This window comes from Bufo gargarizans, chromosome 4, assembly GCF_014858855.1.
Source record: "Bufo gargarizans isolate SCDJY-AF-19 chromosome 4, ASM1485885v1, whole genome shotgun sequence".
NCBI classification, from domain to species: Eukaryota; Metazoa; Chordata; class Amphibia; order Anura; family Bufonidae; genus Bufo; species Bufo gargarizans.
Genome location: NC_058083.1, coordinates 218,829,011 through 218,852,236, shown reverse-complemented (window position 1 = coordinate 218,852,236; position 23,226 = coordinate 218,829,011). Strand labels below are relative to the sequence as shown.

Genomic DNA, 23,226 nt, shown 5'->3' with positions numbered 1-23,226 from the left:
TTGTCTGCTCTTTTTAGAACAATTGATGTATCTTTTTGCAATGCCTCCAAAGCTATCCTCTCTTCTTTTGTACAATTTATTTTTACTTCTTAGCACCTTGGACCATTTCGATATAACTTCACTAATTACAGCTTGTTCAAAAGATTTTAACATATCGCATGGCACGTCCGGATCAAATGTGCCGCCTCTCTTCAAATTTGAGAGGCAGTTCATTTAAGGGGAGACGTGTCCAGTTTAGCTACTACGTTTTTTTTTTCTGTTCAAAACATTTTAATGCGCAACTGTCTGCAAAAGCTATAAAAATCCACCCCAAAAATCTAAATCCGTAGCATAATTGTTTGGCACAAAGCCAAGTCCTTTTTCCAATATTGAATATTCAGATTCAGTTAATACCCGATCAGAGATGTTAAAAAAGAAATAAAATAATACCTTGTGGTTATCTTTTCTTGTTTTAGTATCTTTTTCTTTATAACATTGTCTTTCTTTTCTATTTCTGAATGACTGATGTCCTCTAAATCCTTAGTTGAATTGTAGTTTTTTTGCTGTTTATCCTTATTGTTACCACCTGTTGCTTTTTGGCCTGATCTTAGTTTCAGATATCCACTTCCTGTTTCTTCCTCTTCACTTGTGTTATATTCACTAGAGGAACCTTGTCTATAGTGACCTTGTCGTGGTTCCTCTCCTCAGCCCAAGTATAAACCCGGTTGTGTAAATGGTCACAATTGTCTCGCTCAAATTTAGATATTTTTGTCTTTAATATCGATGATCGTAGTTTTTACAGATTGGCTTTCAGATCTGTATATGTCTTTTCACACTCATTAACATTTTTTTTTATTTTTAAGCTCATTTTCAACATCTTGAATTTCTTTTTGTATGTCCTTTATAGTTTGGTGTAGATGTTTCACAGTTAATAGCATGAGATCTAATGAGTGTCTGTCTGTTATTCATCGCATACCAACGTTGGAGATATATGGGGTCATCATGCAGCAAGATAACCCCTTATGCAGTATGCAACAATGGATAATAGAACCATAGGCTTTCTTATAACTCTCTTGGAATTTGTTCTAACTAAAAATTATTTTAGATTTGGCCAAGTTTAGCAAATATTTTTATGGCTATGTGTGAAGAAAATTTTATTTTTGGTCCGGAAAAATTGCAAACTACATCCACATAGCGTAGCTATGTGGACGATATTTTCCTGTTATTGAAAGATACGGAACAATCCCTTTTGACATTCATTGATTATCTGAATACATGTCATAAATCTATCAAATTCCAGCTACACCATCATCCCACTACCATACAATTTTTAGACGTGGAAATCACAAAAGATAACAATGGTGGTTTTAATACTACATTATATTCAAAACTAGGCCTGCACGATATATCGCCAAAGCAATCATATCGCTATAATCGCCGATTTATAATACTCACTGTGCGTCTCATAAAGCGATGGTTGACTTTTTACGTGGCTGACACTAATGTTGCACAGCGCGGCCAGCGATACATTAGTTACAGTGCAGGGAGGGGCTGGAGGCAAGTCGTGGCGGGCCCCGCACACAACTGTCTTTTGTATGCAAAGTTTTTCTTTACTGCTAAAACAATCGCTCTCCTATTGATAAAATCACCAGCCTCTGTACTCACTATGAATGCACTGCAATGAGCGGGCCGGCCGGCGCATGACTTCAATCAGTCGCTCTCCTGCTTCATTAATGAAGTGGGAGGAGCGTGACTGACTGAAGTCATGCGCCGGCCGGCCCGCTCATTGCAGTGCATTCATAGTGAGTACAGAGGCTGGTGATTTTATCAATAGGAGTTTATCTATAGGAGAGCGATTGTTTCAGCAGTAAAGAAAGACTTTGCATACAAAGACAGTTATGTGAGCGGTTTAGGACACAGGAGGGGACATTAATAAAGTAATGCTATGACACATATGGCCATGAGGGGAACCAGCATAATATGCTATATGTGTGTCATCCACACATATAGCATCTTCCATTGGCCCTATGCGTCATAGCACACATCCCCCATAACAGTGCCATCCAAAGAATCCCCCATAACAGTGCCATCCAAAGAATCCCCCATAACAGTGCCATCCACAGATCCCCCCCATAACAGTGCCATCCACAGATCCCCCCATAACAGTGCCATCCACAGATCCCCCCCCATAACAGTGCCATCCACAGATCCCCCCCATAACAGTGCCATCCACAGATCCCCCCCCATAACAGTGCCATCCACAGATCCCCCCCATAACAGTGCCATCCACAGATCCCCCCCCATAACAGTGCCATCCACAGATCCCCCCCATAACAGTGCCATCCACAGATCCCCCCCATAACAGTGCCATCCACAGATCCCCCCCATAACAGTGCCATCCACAGATCCCCCCCATAACAGTGCCATCCACAGATCCCCCCCATAACAGTGCCATCCACAGATCCCCCCCATAACAGTGCCATCCACAGATCCCCCCCCATAACAGTGCCATCCACAGATCCCCCCCCATAACAGTGCCATCCACAGATCCCCCCCCCATAACAGTGCCATCCACAGATCCCCCCCCCCATAACAGTGCCATCCACAGATCCCCCCCCCCATAACAGTGCCATCCACAGATCCCCCCCCATAACAGTGCCATCCACAGATCCCCCCCCATAACAGTGCCATCCACAGATCCCCCCCATAACAGTGCCATCCACAGATCCCCCCCATAACAGTGCCATCCACAGATCCCCCCCCATAACAGTGCCATCCACAGATCCCCCCCCCATAACAGTGCCATCCACAGATCCCCCCCCCATAACAGTGCCATCCACAGATCCCCCCCATAACAGTGCCATCCACAGATCCCCCCCCATAACAGTGCCATCCACAGATCCCCCCCATAACAGTGCCATCCACAGATCCCCCCCCATAACAGTGCCATCCACAGATCCCCCCCATAACAGTGCCATCCACAGATCCCCCCCCATAACAGTGCCATCCACAGATCCCCCCCATAACAGTGCCATCCACAGATCCCCCCATAACAGTGCCATCCACAGATCCCCCCCATAACAGTGCCATCCACAGATCCCCCCCATAACAGTGCCATCCACAGATCCCCCCCATAACAGTGCCATCCACAGATCCCCCCCATAACAGTGCCATCCACAGATCCCCCCCATAACAGTGCCATCCACAGATCCCCCCCATAACAGTGCCATCCACAGATCCCCCCCATAACAGTGCCATCCACAGATCCCCCCCATAACAGTGCCATCCACAGATCCCCCCCCATAACAGTGCCATCCACAGATCCCCCCCCCCATAACAGTGCCATCCACAGATCCCCCCCCCCATAACAGTGCCATCCACAGATCCCCCCCCCATAACAGTGCCATCCACAGATCCCACCCCATAACAGTGCCATCCACAGATCCCCCCCATAACAGTGCCATCCACAGATCCCCCCCATAACAGTGCCATCCACAGATCCCCCCCATGACAGTGCGCCATCCACAGGTCCCCCATGACAGTGCGCCATCCACAGGTCCCCCATGACAGTGCGCCATCCACAGGTCCCCCATGACAGTGCGCCATCCACAGGTCCCCCATGACAGTGCGCCATCCACAGGTCCCCCATGACAGTGCGCCATCCACAGGTCCCCCATGACAGTGCGCCATCCACAGGTCCCCCATGACAGTGCGCCATCCACAGGTCCCCCATGACAGTGCGCCATCCACAGGTCCCTCATAACAATGTCATACCCAGACCACCATTAGTTCAAAATCCACAAAAAGCACACCTTCTGGTTCAAAATCTTTTTTTTTTCTTATTTTACTCCTCAAAAACCTAGGTGCGTCTTATAAAGCAAAAAAATACAGTACCAGGGTGACGGGTCACGGCAGGGGCTCCTGTGGCGGCGTCAGCGGCTCATACGGAAAAATCCAAGCAAATAGACCTCTAGCACATATCGTTATCGCAATTTTTAGGGCCCTAATCGCAATCGCACAAAATTCCCATATCGTGCAGCCCTATTCAAAACCTACCGGCCGAAACAATATATTACTATGCACCAAGGTTTGCAAATATTTTTATGGCTATGTATGAAGGAAATTTTATTTTTGGTCCAGGAAAATTACTACGTCCACATAGCTATAGATTTTTCTATTATGGTAAGCTATGGAACAATCCCTTTGGACATTAATTTATCTGAATACATGTCACAAATCAAATTCCAGCTACACTATCATCCCACTACCATACAATTCTTAGATGTGGAAATCGCAAAAGATGACAATGGGGTTTTAATACTACATTATATTCAAAACCTACCGACCGCAAAAATATATATTACTCTACACTAGCCATCACGCCCAACATACCTTCAGAGGCATACCAAAGAGTCAGTTAATACGAGCAAAACGTAGAACCAAAACAAATTTTGACTACACAAGACAAAAAATGTGTTGACAAATAAATTCATCAATCGAGGTTATCCAAAAAATATGATTGATAATATAAAAAAAGAAGTCGATCAAGTTCCAAGAGAAACTCTATTTATTAGGAAAGCCAATAAAACGCAAAAGATCGCCCAGTATATATAGGCACCTATGATTGCCATGCAACATTGATTAAAAACTATCAATAAATATTGGGATATATTACAACACAATAGGTGGGCATGCATGTGTGCATCAGACTACAGTCCTGCTACTATAAATCAACTGAGCTTGCCACAAACTGTTGGGTGCACATTCTCCTTCAGGATTTTCTAAGAGAGCACAATTCATGGCTCCAACAATTATGACAAGGCTATCCAGGTCTTGCAGAAGCAAAGAAATCCTAGACTAGCACACTACCATGTTTGTTGGTATGGTGTACTTATAGAGGAATGTGGTGTTGGCGTTACACCAGATGGGACCCATGTCTTCCAAAAATTTCCACTTTTGACTTATTTGCCCACAGAATATTATACCAAACTTTGGGCTGTCACCTAGTTTTATGCAAAGCAAACCATTGTGTTCTGGTTGGTCAGCAGTGATTTGCACCTTGCAGGTCACCCATGGATGACTTTTTGCCCAAACTTTGGGCTGTCACCTAGTCGTTTTATGCGAAGCAAACCATTGTGTTCTGGTTGGTCAGCAGTGATTTGCACCTTGCAGCTCACCCATGGATGACTTTTTGCCCAGAGTCTGTTGTCACATCGGTGACAGGTTTGAGAAGATCTGAAAGATTATCTGCTCATTAGTGATCTGACAGCCTCTTTTGGTTTCACTTTGTCTGTGTTGCTTGTATGTCCACATCTCCTGTTCAGGTGTGGATAATGTGACCTTTACCTCCCCCTATTTAGTTTGACTTCACCCATAACTCCTTGCTCTGGGTAGCTTCATTTGGTGTTGGAAGAGCTGGAGTGTGGTTCTAGTTGAAGTCCGGATCATCCATCATCCTTAGAAGTTAAGTGTTCCGCTTGTTGTGTTTTGTATTCCCCACCCCATGTTGTTTACTAGGCCTCAGTGAGACGCTGGATCCTTCACCAAGGAGGGAGCGGGTTGTCTCTGCCCTGTCATTAAGTCTAGGGCATCCGAGGGCCACCAGGGTTTTCTAGGTTCCTGTGTATGGGCATCTCTACCATCGAGAGGTGCCCATACAGATAGGAGTTAGGGCCAGGAGCAGGGTTTTATAGGTGGTGACCCTTTTCCTTCCCTAGCGGTGAGGCCTAGTGTGTTTTCCCTTCCGTCTTGTTGTCTTTTGGTGTTCTCCCCTACAACAGTGATAGGCAAACTGCGGCTCTCCAGCTGTTGCAAAACTACAACTCCCACCATGCCCTGCTGTAGGCTGAAAGCTGTAGGCAGTCTTTGCATGCTGGGAGTTGTAGTTCTGCAACAGCTGGAGAGCTGCAGTTTGCCTATCACTGCCCTACAATATCCATGACATCTGTATTTTGTGGAATTGTGTACATTCGCCTTAGCTGAGGCATGTGAGGCCTGCAGTTCTTTAGATATTCATGTGGATTCCTTTGTGACTTCCTGGATGAGTTGTTGATGCACTCTTGGTGACATTTTAGTAGGCCAGCCACTGTTGGGAAGATTGACCACAGGTCCAAGTTTTTTCCATTTGTGAATTATGGCTGCCACTGTAATTCATTGGAGTCTCAGCACCTTAGCAATGGTTTTGTAACCCTTTTACATTGTGAGACCGGTTCTATGTGATTTTTAGATTCAACAAGTATGGCAGTAATCATGTCTGTGTATGGCTACTAGGGCTGCGCGATATGGGACTTATGTGCGATTGCGATTAGGGCCCTAAAAATTGCGATAACGATATGCGATGCAATATTTTAAAGGGAATTGTGCTAGAGGTCTATTTGCTTGGATTTTCCCATATGAGCCGCTGACTCGGCTGGGTATGACATAGTTATGGGGGATCTGTGGATGACGCTGTGTTGTGGGGGATCTGTGGATGACGCTGTGTTGTGGGGGATCTGTAGATGGCGCGGTGTATATTGCATTTGCCGATTATCGCGATTCGATTATTTTTTTCGATTTATCATGCAGCCCTAATGGCTACTGAAATGGAATCTATTTGTCAATTGAATTTGGTTAACTGGTTAATTTAGTTACAGGGGCAGAATAACATTTTTCCTTCAATAAATGAAATAATCATTTAAAAATTTAATTTTGTGTTCATCTAAGTTCTGTTCATTGTTAAAGGTAGTTGAAACTGTGACAATTACAGTATATACTTGAGTATAAGACGAGTTTTTTGGCACATATTTTTGTGCTCAAAAAGCCCCCTCGTCTTATACTCGAGTCTAGGTCTGTATTATGGCAACTTACATTGCCATAATACAGACCATGACATGTTGGGGGCCGGAGAAGCTGTTACTTACCTTTACAGCTGCTCCGGTCAGCTCCCAGCACGTCCGCGTGGCACCTCTGTTAAGCTCCCAGTGTAAATCTTGCGAGACACGCGGGCCGCGAGATTTACACTGGGAGCAGACCGCGAGATTTACACCGGCAGTAAGTACCGGCCCCTGCACAGCCTCCCCTCCCCCTGGACATCCCCCCTTCCCCCTGGACAGCCCCCCCTCCCTGGCCAAGTATGTAGTAATGCTATGGATGGCAGAGAAGACAGCGCTTTGTATGAGGACAGCAGTGATGGTGATGACTGCGAGCTCAGTGATGATGACAATGTCTACGCTGATAACCTCACATCAGCTACAGTTGAAGCTCTGTTTGGACATCCAGACAATGAGGAATCCAGTTTTGAAGGATTTTAACTCTTTTTTAGCTGTTTTAGCTTTAGTTGGTTTTTGTACTGTTAAAGTTATTGTTGATACCATATTGTTTTTCTTTGAAATAAATATTCAAAAATCTTTAACCTACTGATGCCTCAATTAATGTCATTTTTTTGGTATCTATTTTTATTCTTGAAATTTACCAGTAGCTGCTGCATTTCCCACCCTAGTCTTATACTCGAGTCAATAATTTTTCCCATTTTTTGGGGGTAAAATTAGGGGCCTCTGCTTATATTCGGGTCGGCTTATACTCAAGTATATACGGTATGCAAAAATAGAACTAATTAGGAAAGGGACAAATACTTTTTCAAAGCAATGTATGTGTGAAGTATGAATCTAACTATCATAACTCCTCCAAATTTAGAAAAATCCACTTTGAGATTTCACTAAGTTTCCCAATAGTCGTTTACTGAGTAACAATGTGTGCATTTTAATTTTAGAAGATCAACCAGTGGAAATTCGTAAAAGACGCAGAAGGAAGAAGAAAGTAAACATTATCAACAAGTCCTCCCCTGACAGAGAACAAAATGTCCAACAAGCTCCTCATCCTCAAGTGTTAGATGGAAAAAAGATCAATAAAAACAAAAAGAGGAAACTGCAACGAAAGCGACAGAAAGCAAGACTGAAGGCTGAAGGCCTGTGGACCAAACAAAGAACATGTCATCCTGAGGTGTCCCAGGCCAAAGACCATACAGTCAATCAATCTGATGAAAAGACAGAGGAAGACCAAATAAAGAAAAGAGAGGACTTGCTTGAATTCTTTCAAGATACTCAAGAGCTCTATTTCTCTAATAGTATGTGGTGCATTTTGTTTTCTTGTTCAAATCCCTGAAAGGGGTTTACCCCAGGTGGCCTTTGGGCAAACTCCCTAGCATGACCAGACCTGCCTGATCCCTACAGTGAGTGAGGGGGAGCAGGCCAAGCTATTTACTCACACTAATTAAAATCAGCCTATGGGGCAGACGAGCTGGTTAGGAGTGCACGACTGAGGAGGCAGCCACAACTCCAGTACAAACTGCAAAGAAAAAAGGGGGTCAGTCAGCACACCCCAAAGCGCAGGGGCACGTTTGACACCAGGAGAGAGATAGTTTGTGCAGTCTTTGGTGGCCATTTGGCACCAGGAGTGGTGTGGAGTGGGCCTGGCATGCATGTTGGTACCTGCATTCCTTGGATATAGTGGAGGCCATTTTGGCACCAAAAATGACAGAAATTGAAGCAGGCCCAGTATGCATGTGGAACCTACACTTCCTGAATTGTATGGTAGCCGTCATGGCACATAACAGATAGCATTTAGTGTTAGGAACCAGTCTTACAGAGATCGCCTTGACGTGCGGCAGACGGGCTCAAATATTTTTGTACAAAATGATTTGCTAAGCATCTCTAACTTATTAGTATAGCACTTGCAATTATTATGCAATTTTGTACTTTATTTGGTTTGCAGTGAGCTGTTGCATTGCATGTTTTGTTTTATAGGGTACGGCTTATTGAACTCTATTTTTGAGAGGTGGAATAAAAAAAAAAAACTATTCTGACATTTTTAGCATTGGAATTTTACTTTTGGGTCTTTCTGCATGCAACAATCCCAATTTTATGTACTAAAAAAAATATATATGTTTCCCATGGGGTTTTTTTATGTTGTTTTTTTTAATGTTTTTTTGTTTTTGTCATTTTTACAATGCCATTTTTGATCATTTTATTTTATTTTTTAATACAAAAACTACTCTATTATGCTTACGGCCTATTAGGCCCTGCATTGATTAAAGCCTAATAGCATCATGTTCATAGCAGACTTAGGAGCGTTGATTGGGCTCCCAGCTGACATGGCTGATCTTGGCTCTTCCAGCAGGTTGTCAGCTGTATGTTACAGCTGACACCCACTGCAGATAGCATGGGCTGAGCTTGCACTATCCCCACTCCGTACATTTAAGGCAACATGCATTAACTTCCACCTGCCAGTGCCATAAATATATGGTGCTGGGCTTCAGTGGATTAAAGGCTTTGCTTTGCTTTTTTTATTGCTGCAATGCATATTCTTCATTAAAAATGTCATACCAATTCTGTCTATAGCAGCTGTCCAGATCTATGTCTCTCCATGTCCACACACAACAACCCTTTGTAGTCTTATCCTGCAGTCATATTCTTTCATATGTTGCCTTGTTCTTGCTAATTTTTAAAATGTATTTTAGGAAGAAGTAGGTCACAGATAAAAGGGATTATCGCTTTAGGATCAGGTTGTTTGTCTGTAGCGATGTCTTGTAAGGCAGCTATAAAAAAAAGGGGGTTAGTCAGCACATCCCAATGCGCAGGTGCACATTGCTATGGCTGAAAACACAACATAGAACAAAACATACAATGCAACAGCTCACTTCAAACCAAATAAAGTACAAAAATGTATTGTAATACTAATGCTATGCTTAGAAATTAGAGATGCTTGGCAAATACATTTTGTGCTAAATTATTTGAGCCTGTCTGCCACACGTCAAGGCAATCTCTGTAAGACGGGAACCTAACAGTTCAACCTGTTATGTGCCATGACAGCGACCATGAAGTTCAGGGGGTGTAGGTTCCACATGCATGCTGGGCCCCCTTTTGGTTTTTATAATTTTTGGTGCCAAAATGGCCTCCATTGAATCCAGGGAATGCAAATGCCAACATGCATGCTAAGCTTTATACTCATGTGTTTTCAGCCATAGCAACGCGCACCTGCGCATTAGGATGTGCTGACTAACCGCCTTTTTTTTCTTTGCAGTTTGTACTGGAGGTGTGGCTGACTCCATTTGGTCGTGCACTCCTGACCAGCCTGTTTGCCTCATAGGCTGATTTTAATTAGCATGGTCACCGTCATGGCACATAACAGGTAGAATTTAGTGTTAGGAACCCGTCTTACAGAGATCGCCTTGATGTGTGGCAGACAGGCTCAAATAATTTTTCACAAAATGTATTTGCCAAGCATCTCTAATTTATAAGCATAGAATTAGCATTACAATACATTTTTGTACTTTATTTGGTTTGCAGAGAGCTGTTGCATTGCACGTTTTGTTCTATGTTGTATAGCGGCTATATACACAAAAGGGTGGGGGGGGGATAAAATGGAAGAGGGAAGTGGACATAGCCTCCCTATTATTTCATTTTCTTTTTTAAGTAGATTGCTATTTAGTGCTGTGAACTTGAGCCACCTTAATTCACCCAATGCAGCCCTTTTAAATGATTAGAACAGATTGGTGCCAAGAGCAGGAAGCACAATTACATAAATCAAACATAAAGCGTCAATGTTCCCATTCGCAGATATATCTTGAAATATGATATAATGCATATGTAATAAAATGTACACCTCTGACAATCGTTGTTTAGGATGTGCATTCCTATGATGCTACATTATTACTTTTGAGTTTTTTTGAGGAGCTGCTTGAATGGGGCCATTATCGCCATGAAGGATGTTTGAGTTTGATTAGGTTCAAGTGCCAACCCAAAGTGTCACTAATATACAGTCTGCCCCAATTCTTCTATCATTGAACAAAAAAAATGTAGTTGTACAGATGCACTTTGCAGAGCAACCTTGGACTGGCACTAACACTTCTGAAGAGCTTCAAGCTTTTATGAAATTATATTATGGATCCTGAATGATTTCTTTAAATCCTGGTGATGATTTCATATATTTTTCTCTTTATTGGATTTGACTATAGATAATCAGATTCTTGTTCATTCGTAGCACTTGGTTTTGCTTTATGTTTGTATTAGAATATGTTATTGTGTCTTTTAGACAAGTACAGACGTGTAGACTCTGCTCTGATGGTGGAACAGATCCTAGAGATACTGGACCAGATCAAGAGTGGTGCGGTGCCCTTCTCTGAAATTCAGCTCTTACATCATGTGAAAAGCCTTCTTCTTCTACAGGATATTGAAAGATTAAAAGATTCCTTGGACAGTTTCAAAGAGCAATCTTCCATGACTCTTGGTATGTATTTTTAACTGTATTTTTTAAAATTCAGCACTGCCATTCTTTAGACCCTGCATAGCAGACAGGAATAACAAAATAAAACCACCGAACACTGAAATACACATTTGTAGATTGAATAGAAAATATTTTTTTGTTTCAGATTGGTATTAAATTTGAAAAAAATGAAATTATCTTGACCTTTGCATCCTTTTTGTTTAACTAATTACTGCCTTTCAGATTAAATGATGATTTCTTTGTATAAACTGCAATTCTCTAATATTTTTTTTTACAGTTTATATGCACACACAGGAATAACCCATAATTAACCATAGACGCCATAGAAGGAGTTCTTGTCCCTCCATGACTTTACTGTGTCTAGGTCCAGGGTGCATTACAAACCTGGGCATCATAGGGGATGTTATTTGACCCGCTGCTAAATTGTTCTATTATTGGCCCTTTCCCACTTCTGAATCAAGGCATATACACACAAGGAGATTTGCCAGCAACCTGTCTTAGTTTTCTGGCAGATCAAATAGTCACCAACACCATGTTTGCATCCTTTTAAATGCTACATACAGCATTTTCAGTGCTGGAGGGGTTAAAAAAAATAAAAAATAATTTAACTCACGTTAATCCACTTGATCGCGCAGCCCGGCTTCTCTTCTGTCTTCTTCTTTTCTGTGTGCAGGAAAAGAACCTGTGGTGACGTCACTCCGGTCATCACATGATCCATCACATGATCTTTTACCATGGTGATGGATCATGTGATGACCGGAGTGACGTCACCACAGGTCCTTTTCCTCCACACCGCAAAGAAAGAAGCCAGAAGAGATGCCGGCTGCGCGATCAAGTGGATTAAGGGAAGTTCAATTTTTTTATTTTATTTTTTAACCCCTCCAGCGCTATTTTACTATGCATTCTGTATTCAACCATGTTATAAGGGAAAAAAATAAAATGATCGGGTCTCTATCCCGATCAGTCTCCTAGCAACCGTGCGTGAAAATCGCACCGCATCCACACTTGCTTGCGGATGCTTGCGATTTTCACGCAGCCCCATTGTGCAACGCACAATATAGAACATGCTGCGATTTTCACGCAACGCATAAGTGATGCGTGAAAATCACCGCTCGTGTGCACAGCCCCATAGAAATGAATGGGTCCAGATTCAGTGCGGGTGCAATGCATTCACATCACAACCTGCGGGCGTCTCCTTCTCCCATGCTGTAGCGCTGGCCAATCGCAGCGCTCAGCTCTTTTTTTTCTCTCAGGCTATGAGCCAGCGCTACAGCATGGGAGAATGAGACGCCGGCAGGTTCCCCTGGGTGGAGCCTAACTATGAAGATACCGGGAGAACGGAGCGGCGCCTAGGTATAACAGTAAGTGCAGGGAGATTCCTGGGCGCCGCTCTCCATGTCTGTATAGTTAGTTTAGATGTTTTATTCTAGTGAAAGGTCCTCTTTAAGGAAGAGGGAGAAGAGGAGAAAGAGAACAAGCCATTTTTTGTCTGATAAGATATGCATATTACAAAGTTTTATAATAAATAAATATATATGAAAAAGTTGATGAGCAGCACACAAATCCAAAGTGGTGCAATTCCTTGAAACAGACCACAGACCCGGTCCTATTAGGTATATGTAAAAAAAAGGGCAAGGCAGCACTCAAGTATATATGAAAAAAGGGTATTTTAATCACCCATATGGAAAACAGCAACGTTTCAGCTCACTCCATGGAGCCTTTCTCAATCCATAATACATAGTGCAAAATCAAGTGCTTATATAGCATACTTAATTTACAAAAGTGATTACATGATTATACATCAATTTTTACAAAAACACGATTAAGAACAATGTATATCAAGTGTACATAATTATATCTTGCTCAAAGCAGACCATATGTCATAAAGTGCTCTGTGCCTAAAATTCTAACCATAAATTCATCTGGTTACAGTGACGGCAGGACTCAGTCGGCGTCCGGAATGGAGTAGTACGCAGGCGTGGGAAACTCCTCATCCCGCGAGACTATCCTTTACACAGAACAAATAGACCCCCACATCCAAGATGGTGCCCCAGCACCAGACAGAAACTATATATATATATATATATATATATATATATATATATATACATACAGTACAGACCAAAAGTTTGGACACACCTTCTCATTCAAAGAGTTTTCTTCTTTATTTTCATGACTTTGAAAATTGTAGATTCACACTGAAGGCATCAAAACTATGAATTAACACATGTGGAATTATATACATAACAAAAAAGTGTGAAACAACTGAAAATATGTCATATTCTAGGTTCTTCAAAGTAGCCACCTTTTGCTTTGATTACTGCTTTGCACACTCTTGGCATTCTCTTGATGAGCTTCAAGAGGTAGTCACCTGAAATGGTCTTTCAACAGTCTTGAAGGAGTTCCCAGAGATGCTTAGCACTTATTGGCCCTTTTGCCTTCACTCTGCAGTCCAGCTCGCCCCAAACCATCTCGATTGGGTTCAGATCCGGTGACTGTGGAGGCCAGGTCATCTGACGCAGCACCCCATCACTCTCCTTCATGGTCAAATAGCCCTTACACAGCCTGGAGGTGTGTTTGGGGTCATTGTCCTGTTGAAAAATAAATGATGGTCCAACTAAACGCAAACCGGATGGAATAGCATGCCGCTGCAAGATGCTGTGGTAGCCATGCTGGTTCAGTATGCCTTCAATTTTGAATAAATCCCTAACAGTGTCACCAGCAAAGCACCCCACACCATTACACCTCCTCCTCCATGCATTACAGTGGGAACCAGGCATGTAGAGTCCATCTGTTCACCTTTTCTGCGTCGCACAAAGACACGGTGGTTGGAACCAAAGATCTCAAATTTGGACTCATCAGACCAAAGCACAGATTTCCACTGGTCTAATGTCCATTCCTTGTGTTCTTTAGCCCAAACAAGTCTCTTCTGCTTGTTGCCTGTCCTTAGCAGTGGTTTCCTAGCAGATATTCTACCATGAAGGCCTGATTCACACAGTCTCCTCTTAACAGTTGTTCTAGAGATGTGTCTGCTGCTAGAACTCTGTGTGGCATTGACCTGGTCTCTAATCTGAGCTGCTGTTAACCTGCGATTTCTGAGGCTGGTGACTCTGAAGAACTTATCCTCCGCAGCAGAGGTGACTCTTGGTCTTCCTTTCCTGGGGCGGTCCGCATGTGAGCGCTTGATGGTTTTTGTGACTGCACTTGGGGACACTTTTAAAGTTTTCCCAATTTGTCGGACTGACTGACCTACATTTCTTAAAGTAATGATGGCCACTCGTTTTTCTTTGCATAGCTGCTTTTTTCTTGCCATAATACAAATTCTAACAGTCTATTCAGTAGGACTATCAGCTGTGTATCCACCTGACTTCTCCACAACGCAACTGATGGTCCCAACCCCATTTATAAGGCAAGAAATTCCACTTCTTAAACCTGACAGGGCACACCTGTGAAGTGAAAACCATTTCAGGTGACTACCTCTTGAAGCTCATCAAGAGTATGCAAAGCAGTAATCAAAGCAAAAGGTGGCTACTTTTAAGAACCTAGAATATGACATATTTTCAGTTGTTTCACACTTTTTTGTTATGTATATAATTCCACATGTGTTAAAGGGGTTGTCCAGGTTCAGAGCTGAACCTGGACAGCCCTCCATTTTCACCCAGGCAGCCCCCCTGACATGAGCATCGGAGCAGTTCATGCTCCGATGCTCTCCTTTGCCCTGGGCTAAATTGCACAGGGCAAAGGCATTTTTCTGAGTTCCGGTGACGTACCGGGGCTCTCTATGGGGCTGACAGGAACCCCGGTGACGTCACCGGCACTGATGGGCGGGATTTGGCTCTGCCCTAGCCTGTAAAACGGCTAGGGCAGCGCTAAAGCCCGCCCCTCAGAGCCGGTGACGTCACCGAACACACTGCTGGGCGGAAGTTACCGCCCGGCAGTATGTTATTGAAAACAAAAGAGCCTGTGCCCTGCGCGATCTAGCGCAGGGCACTGGAGCGCATCGGAGCATGAGATGCTCCGATGCTAGCCTCAGGGGGGCTGCCGGGGTGAAAATAAGGGTATGTCCGGGTTCAGCTCTGAACCCGGACAACCCCTTTAATTCATAGTTTTGATGCCTTCAGTGTGAATCTACAATTTTGATAGTCATGAAAATAAAGAAGAAAACTCTTTGAATGAGAAGATGTGTCCAAACTTATGGTCTGTACTGTGTAAATATATATATATATATATATATATATATATATATATATATATGTGTGTGTGTGTGTATGTGTGTGTGTGTATATGTGTATATATATATATATATATATATATATATATATATATATATGCAATGTTATGTGTGACCATTTAAGGATTAGTTAACCAGATTTGGTCTTGAACCTTACTGATTTGCTTTTCCCTTGTTTAGATTTTCTGAGAAATATGGGCCAATTGAACTTTTTTAGGGAAGGAGAGGGTTTGTAACTAATATACCTATGTCCTATACTTAGAATGCAGAATAAGGAACTCTGTTCCCATCAATGGCTACTCATGCACAGCAACTCATCTGCTGATCAGTGGGAATACCAGAAACATTGGCAGGCTATCCTACCAATAGGCTTATAGTGATGTACCCATGAAAACCCCATTCACAATTAGTCTGGCTGTAATCTGAGTATTTAAAGGGTTTTTCTGAGACTTATATACTGATGACCTATGTTCCCGATAGGTCATCAGTATCTGATCGGTGGGGTCTGACACCTGGCACCAGCTGGTTGCGCTGTGCCAGCACTGCCTTCTCTTCAATGTTTACCTGAACACTGTCGACATCACAGCAGTTAGCGCTGGGTAATTGCAACTACACCGCCCTATTCACTTCTGTGGAATGGCTCCTTCCTATTCAAGGGTTGCTGGGATTTGGACATCTGCTGATCTTATATTGATGACCTATCCTGAGGATAGGTCATCAATGTAAAAAAAGCTGAAAAATAGAAAATTCGGAAGCGTTCACAAATACTTCTCGCAGCTTTCTCTAGGCAGAGTGATTACACGTTCATTGGTCACATGACCTTTATACAGCTCAGTCCCATAGAAGTGAATGAGGCTGAGCTGCGATACCAAGCACAGCCACTATGCTGGCTGTGCTGTGGTTGTTGAGCACGGAGAAGGCCATGGCGTTCACTATGAGATACTGATGACTTATCCACAGGATAGCCTAAATCTTTACAGGAAATAAATCACTGTGCTGGTTTATAGTAAATGTTCTGGTAGCTTAATATGTTTCAATTAGCAGCATTTATGGAGACTCCTACACTTTTTTAGAAAAATGTTGCCTGTACTAAAAAAAAATATTTTAAAAAGTATATTTTTAAAAGGGTCACAGACCCTTGTTTTGGTACAGTCTCTTCAGTGAGGATATGTTATTCCTATCTAGAAAATGACTGTTGTTGGGGGGATGGGGCACATGATCAAACCTGTCTACTAGTAGCCTCTATTGAATACTGCTAGTTTTCAGTGGAGGTCACTAGTGGTTGGGTCTGGTAACATATGGGGTCATTTATCAAACTGGTGTATATGAGAACTGACTTAGTTGTCCATAGCAACCAATCAGATTCCACCTTTCATTTTTGACAGCTTCTTTGGAAATCAAAAGATGGAATCTCATTAGTTGCTATGGGCAACTGAGCCAGCTCTACTTTATACCAGTTCAATAAATGACCCCAAAAGTTTGTAAGGATGAAAAAAGACATATATCCATCCAGTTTAGCCTTTTATCCTGCAAAGTGTATCCAGAGGAAAGCAAAAAAAAACATCATGAGGTAGAAGCCAATTTTCCCCATTTTGGGGGCAAAAATAACTTCCTGACTCCAGTCAAACAACTAGAATAACTCCCTGGACCAACAACCTTCTCCAGAATGCTAATAACTAGAACATAGTGACATGTTCTTCCATCGATAGTGCTATTCTAAATGGGACTTCACATATTAGGACTTCAGGGCAGATACCCTTAAAAAGTTATGAGTAAGTGGTATATACTTTTAGGAAAATTGTGATAAGGTGTCCAGTGCTTTTTAAGTTTTTATGCCATATACAAAGTAGACTCATAGATGTCGTCTCCACGTGGGATAAAGTCTATGCTTGAGTTTTACCCAAAATACTGTCAAGATCACATAGAGTTATTATTGTGTCAGTGTTCTCAGGTCAACTTTGGGACAGCTCCCTTAGGCTTCATGCACACGACCGTATTGTGGCCCATAAACAGCAGGTCTGCCATATACTATGGGCACCGGCCGTGTGCGCACTGTATCACCGATGCGACACTTGAATGGGTCCGCAATCTGAAAAATATAACACAGAGTTGAACGGAGGCATGGATCAGAAGCCCACAGGAGCACTACAGAGTGTTTTTGTGGGATTTCAGTCAGTGCCTCCACACTGCTAAAAAAAAGTAAATCCGCGTCCAAAGACCATTGCGGACCACAATTTGCAGTCTTCACCACGGACGTGGCCTGCACACAATCATGTCCATGAGGCCTTGGCCACACATTGTAGGCTGTGTTCATATCAGGAGACTCCAATGCAGATTCCATCATTTGTTATGGGAAAAATGACAGATCCCTTGGCAGAACCCCACAGGCTCCATTGGTGTCCATCTTGCTTTGGATCTGTCACGGCTCTGTGGCTTCCAGTTTATACAGAAGCCTTAAAGGGAACCTGTCACCAGGATTTGGGGTATAGAGCTGAGGACATGGGTTGCTAGATGGCCGTTAGCACATCCGCAATACCCAGTCCCCATATCTCTGTGTGCTTTTATTGTGTATAAAAACTGATTTGATACATATGCAAATTAACCTGAGATGAGTCAGAGCTTGAAAATCTGACTCTTCTCTGGTCACACAAGTAAGATATTACTCTTTTATGTTAATTTGCATATGTATCAAATCGGTTTTTTCATGTCCTCAGCTCTATACCCAAAATCCTGGTGACAGGTTCCCTTTAAGGCTTCTGTGTAAGGGCCCTTTCACACTTGCGTTGTCCGGATCCGGCGTGTACTCCACTTGCCGGAGGTACACGCCGGATCCGGAAAAACGCAAGTGTACGGAAAGCATTTGAAGACGGATCCGTCTTCAAAATGCTTTCAGTGTTACTATGGCAGCCAGGACGCTATTAAAGTCCTGGTTGCCATAGTAGGAGCGGGGGAGCGGCATACTTACAGTCCGTGCGGCTCCCGGGGCGCTCCAGAATGACGTCAGAGCGCCCCAGGCGCATGGATGACGTGCACATGCGATCACGTCATCCATGCGCCTGGGGCGCCCTGACGTCACTCTGGAGCGCCCCGGGAGCCGCACGGACTGTAAGTATGCTGCTCCCCCGCTCCCCGCTACACTTTACCATGGCTGCCAGGACTTTAGCGTCCCGGCAGCCATGGTAACCAATCAGAAAAAGCTAAACGTCGTATATCCGGCAATGCGCCGAAACGACGTTTAGCTTAAGGCCGGATCCGGATCAATGCCTTTCAATGGGCATTCATTCCGGATCCGGCCTTGCGGCAAGTGTTCAGGATTTTTGGCCGGAGCAAAAAGTACTGCATGCTGTGGTATTTTCTCCGGCCAAAAAACGTTCCGTTCCGGAACGGAAGACATCCTGATGCATCCTGAACGGATTTCTCTCCATTCAGAATGCATTAGGATAATCCTGATCAGGATTGTTCCGGCATAGAGCCCCGACGACGGAACTCTATGCCGGAACCGGTCAACGCAAGTGTGAAAGGGCCCTAAACTGGAAGCCACAGACCTGTGACAGATCCAAAGCAAGATGGACACAAAATCCTGGTGACAGGTTCCCTTTAATGCACATGTTAACATAATCTTAGTAATTCAGATGGGGTCTTTAAATGCTCCTTAATCTTGTCCAGTTTCTTTAAAAGGCTCTGTAGCTCAAACTTAATAGAGTTAAACATTCTGTTCATTTAAAAGATTAAACCAAACTGAAGATTTCTGCCAAGAAATAAATGGGCAGAGAACCAGTACCAAAAGTACAAGATGTACAAGGCTCGATGTGCATTGGACATTTGGCTTATTTCCAGTTCAAAACATGAACTGTGTTATCAGACAAAAGTAAGAAATCCAGTTAATTTTTCTTCATGTGTAATGTGTTCTTATCCTTATGTACTGAATGTGTAAGTATAGATGACTCTTAATATATGGCTTGCAAGACACCCTTGATTTATATTCCCAGTGCCAAGCTTTTAATATGCTGGGTGCTAGGGGATTTCCTTGTTCCCCAGCATTGGGACTTCTTAGCACTGCTGATTGGTAGCTTGTAGAGTTAGGCTACTTTCACACTCTCGTTTGGTGCGAATCCATCATGGATCTGCACAGACGTATCCGTTCAGATAATACGACTGTCTGCATCCGTTCAGATCGGATCCGTTTGTATTATCTGTAACATAGCCAAGACAGATCCGTCTTGAACACCATTGAAATTTGATGGAGGACGGATCAGTTTTTTATTGTGCCAGATTGTGTCATAGAAAACGTATCCATTCCCATTGACTTACATTGTGTATTAGGACGGATCTGTTTGGCTCAGTTTCATCAGACGGACAGCAAAACGCTGCAGTTTTGGACCACTTGTGAGAGCCCTGAATGTATCTCAGAAACGGAAAGCCAAAACGCCAGTGTAAAAGTAGTCTAAAATAGTTGCCCTGTCCTGTTTTCTAGATACAGGTTTCTTACCTTTCAGGGCACATTATGAAGAAGCTTAGAGGGGTTTTCCAAATAGGTTCTTAAGGGTACGTCGATATGGGACAGATATGCTTCAGATAAAGAGTTTTTTTTACAGTACCAGCAAGGTGGAGGAGATTTTTATAAATCTCATCCACATGCCGAGCAAAACATCTGTTTCAAAAATTCACCTGCAGTGCAGATTTTAAATCCTTGGTGTGTCAAAGTTTATGCTACAGTATTCACCCTTTGTAAATCTGTAGTGGAAATTTCACTGTGGAATTGCGGTAAGTACCGCAGCATCCATGTTCTGTATAAAGCTGGGGGTACAACACACATTGCACGGGCGAAGTGTAGCGCTGCAGGATCACCAATGGTCAAGGTGAATGGGGTCATTGTTGATATAACTGTTGAAAGGAATCCAAACCTGATGGATTTCTTGTGTCTGCTCGCAGCAACTTACACGTTGCAATGCAACCCCATTCACTTTTGTTATGCTGTGATATACAGTACTGCAGCATTGTGTTCCTGTGATGCCATGAGGGAGGAGTGTGTTACAGCCAAAATTATCATGTAACCCCAGCCTAAAAAACTGAAGCCTGATGGGGTCTTACTCTCTTGTATGTTGTTTTGATTAAATGACACGTGCATGTTTTTAGTTGTGTAATAGATTATAGCCACCTAGAATAGTTTCAGTTTATTATCTTTTGTCTTTTGCAGATCACAGAACAGCGCTTTGTTCTTTATTTGACTACTGGATTACGAACATCTTGCCAATAAAGACAAAATCCACAGAGTAGTTACTGTTCAAATAATGTGTGTGCTCATTCATGCAAATTTTATACTAACTTTCCCTAATTGGAAGAATATGGTTTTAAGAGACACACAATTAGGCTACATTCACACGTCAGTATTTTTCTATAATCCGAATTTCGGTCCGTTTTTTGCGGATCCGTTGTTCCTGAAAATGTTTCCGTATGTCATCCGTATGTCATCCGTTTTTTGAGGATCCGCAAAAAACGGAAACATGTATACATTTCAATAATCAAATAAAGTTGTTTGGATTTCTTTGAAAAAAAAAAAAAAAAAAATTTGCTATGTGTTTCCAGGAACGGATTCCACAAAAAACGGAAGACATACGGAATGACATCCGAATGTCTTCCGTTTTTTGCGGAACCATTGACTTTGCATTGTACCAGGATCCGATTTTTCAGGAACATAATAGGACATGTTTTATATTTAAACGGACATGCGGAACGGAACAACGGAAACGGACAGCACACATTGTGCTGTCCGATTTTTTCCAGGACCCATTGAAAATGAATGGGTCCTGATCTGGTCCTGATCTGTTCCGCAAAAAACGGAACAGATCAGGAAAGAAAAAACGGACGTGTGAATGGACCCTTAGGCTGGTTTCACACCTGAGCGTTTCTCAAACGCGCGTTTTTGTCGCGCGTTTTTATGCGCGTTTTTTGTAATAGTAAACGCGCGTTTGACGCGCGTTTGTGTGATTGACTGCAGTGTCCTATGGCCACAAACGCGCGTCAAAACGCCCAAAAGAAGCTCAAGTACTTGATTATGCGTCAGGCGTTTTACAGCGCGATCGTACGCGCTGTAAAACGCCCAGGTGAGAACCATTCCCATAGGGAAGCATTGGTTTTCATGTGTTGAGCGTTTTACAGCGCGTTTGAACGCGCTGTAAAACGCTCAGGTGTGAACCCAGCCTTACTGTCTTGAGCTCTGTTCACACTGGCGACATAGCTTCCATTTTCGAAGAATGAATGTCAAACGTGGTGGCGATCTATTGTAACTGCCTGACTCATGAGGTCTGTTCGTTAACTGCTTTTTGGTACCCGTTAGACTAGCAAAGAAAACAATGCTATTGTGTGCATTGGCAATGAAAACCTGAATGAACCATAAACTGTACCATAGACATTTTCATCTTTTAGACCTTTACCTCCATAAGGGGTCATAAAATAAACAAATACCGTTCAGATGCAGAGTGTCAGCTGAGATCTATTGAGAGGTTCATGTGAATGGCCACCAATGTTGGGATCTTAATGTGAAAGGAATCTCCACTACCGCTGCTTTTTATTTAACTGTCTTATTCAGCTCACTTTGATAAGAACAGTTTCAAGAATGGTAGTTAGAGATGAACGAATTTCATATTTTTGAATTCGTTCACGCTTCGTTTGGTGGTAAAAGCAGAATTGCGTTATGGATTCCGTTACGAAAGGACCATAACGCAATTCTATGACAGAATGCATAACTGAATGCCTTTAGAAGTCTATAATAGAAGTCTATGGGCTGCAAAACAGATCCGTCCCCTTTCCGTTATGCAGGGGAGTCCTGCATGAAATTCACTCATCTCTAATGATAGTGTTAAGCATTGTATTTTTGTCTTTTATACGCAATCTTTTATAATTCCTTACTTATTTCACCCCTTTAGGATGGTGTCTATTATAGGCCTTTAGGAAAAAACATGATTTTTTTTTTAATTTATTTTTTGTTTCCATTGTCACTTTCAAATAGCTGTTACTATTTAATTTTTTCCGTTGACACGTGTATGAGGGTTTGTTTTTTGTGGGATGAGTTGGATTTTTTTTATATTTTGAGATACACGGTTCTCATTCATCCAGGTCATGTCAAAGTGATGTTTGAAAGTTTGTGAACTGTTTAGAATTTTCTGTATTTCTGCAAAAAAGTTGACCTAACATTACATCAGATTTTCAAACAACGCGTCGATAATATTAGACTTGGTCATTTATTTGAAGAAAGGATCCAATATCACGTTTGTGAGTGGCAAAAGTATTTGAAACTTTAGGGTACGGCCCACAGAGTCCGGTTTCCTGATGCAGTTTTGGAAGCCAAAATCAGGAGTGGATTATCCAAGCAGAGCGCATATAAAGGAGCGGTACAGCTTCTTCTCTTTTATAAACTCACCCCTGGTTTTGGCTTCTAAAACTGCAACAGGAAATCTGATTGCTAATCCCTAAGGGTACAGCCATAGAGATAAATTGAAGGTGAAATCAGAGTCAGGTGGTTTCAGTAACTGGGATGACAATCAAGTGTGCGTGAACGGACAGTTTTATTTAAATAAAAGGGATTTATCAAAGTCTGATCTTCACAACATATGTTTGTGAAAGTGTATCATGGCACCAGGGGTGTATCACCAATGAGGCCAGGTGAGGCGATTGCCTCAGGCAGCACCAGGTAGGGTCAAGAGGGGGCAGCGTACGGGCCATGAGCAATGAGTGCTTTCATTGTGGTAAAAGGGGGA

At 42.7% G+C, this 23,226-nt stretch overlaps 1 protein-coding gene across 2 annotated transcripts in view; it reads left to right on the top strand.

Moving 5' to 3' along the window:
* Positions 1–20,926, top strand: part of ERICH1 (glutamate rich 1) — a 76,687-nt gene extending 55,761 nt beyond the window's left edge. For both annotated transcript variants that reach the window (XM_044290659.1, XM_044290658.1), the window contains 3 exons: positions 7,727–8,080; positions 11,047–11,241; positions 20,667–20,926. In XM_044290659.1, the coding sequence (XP_044146594.1) occupies positions 7,727–8,080; positions 11,047–11,241; positions 20,667–20,746 (629 nt within the window). In that variant the 3' untranslated portion in view covers positions 20,747–20,926. The remainder of the gene's footprint in view (positions 1–7,726; positions 8,081–11,046; positions 11,242–20,666) is intronic.
* The last annotated feature ends 2,300 nt before the right edge of the window (positions 20,927–23,226 follow it).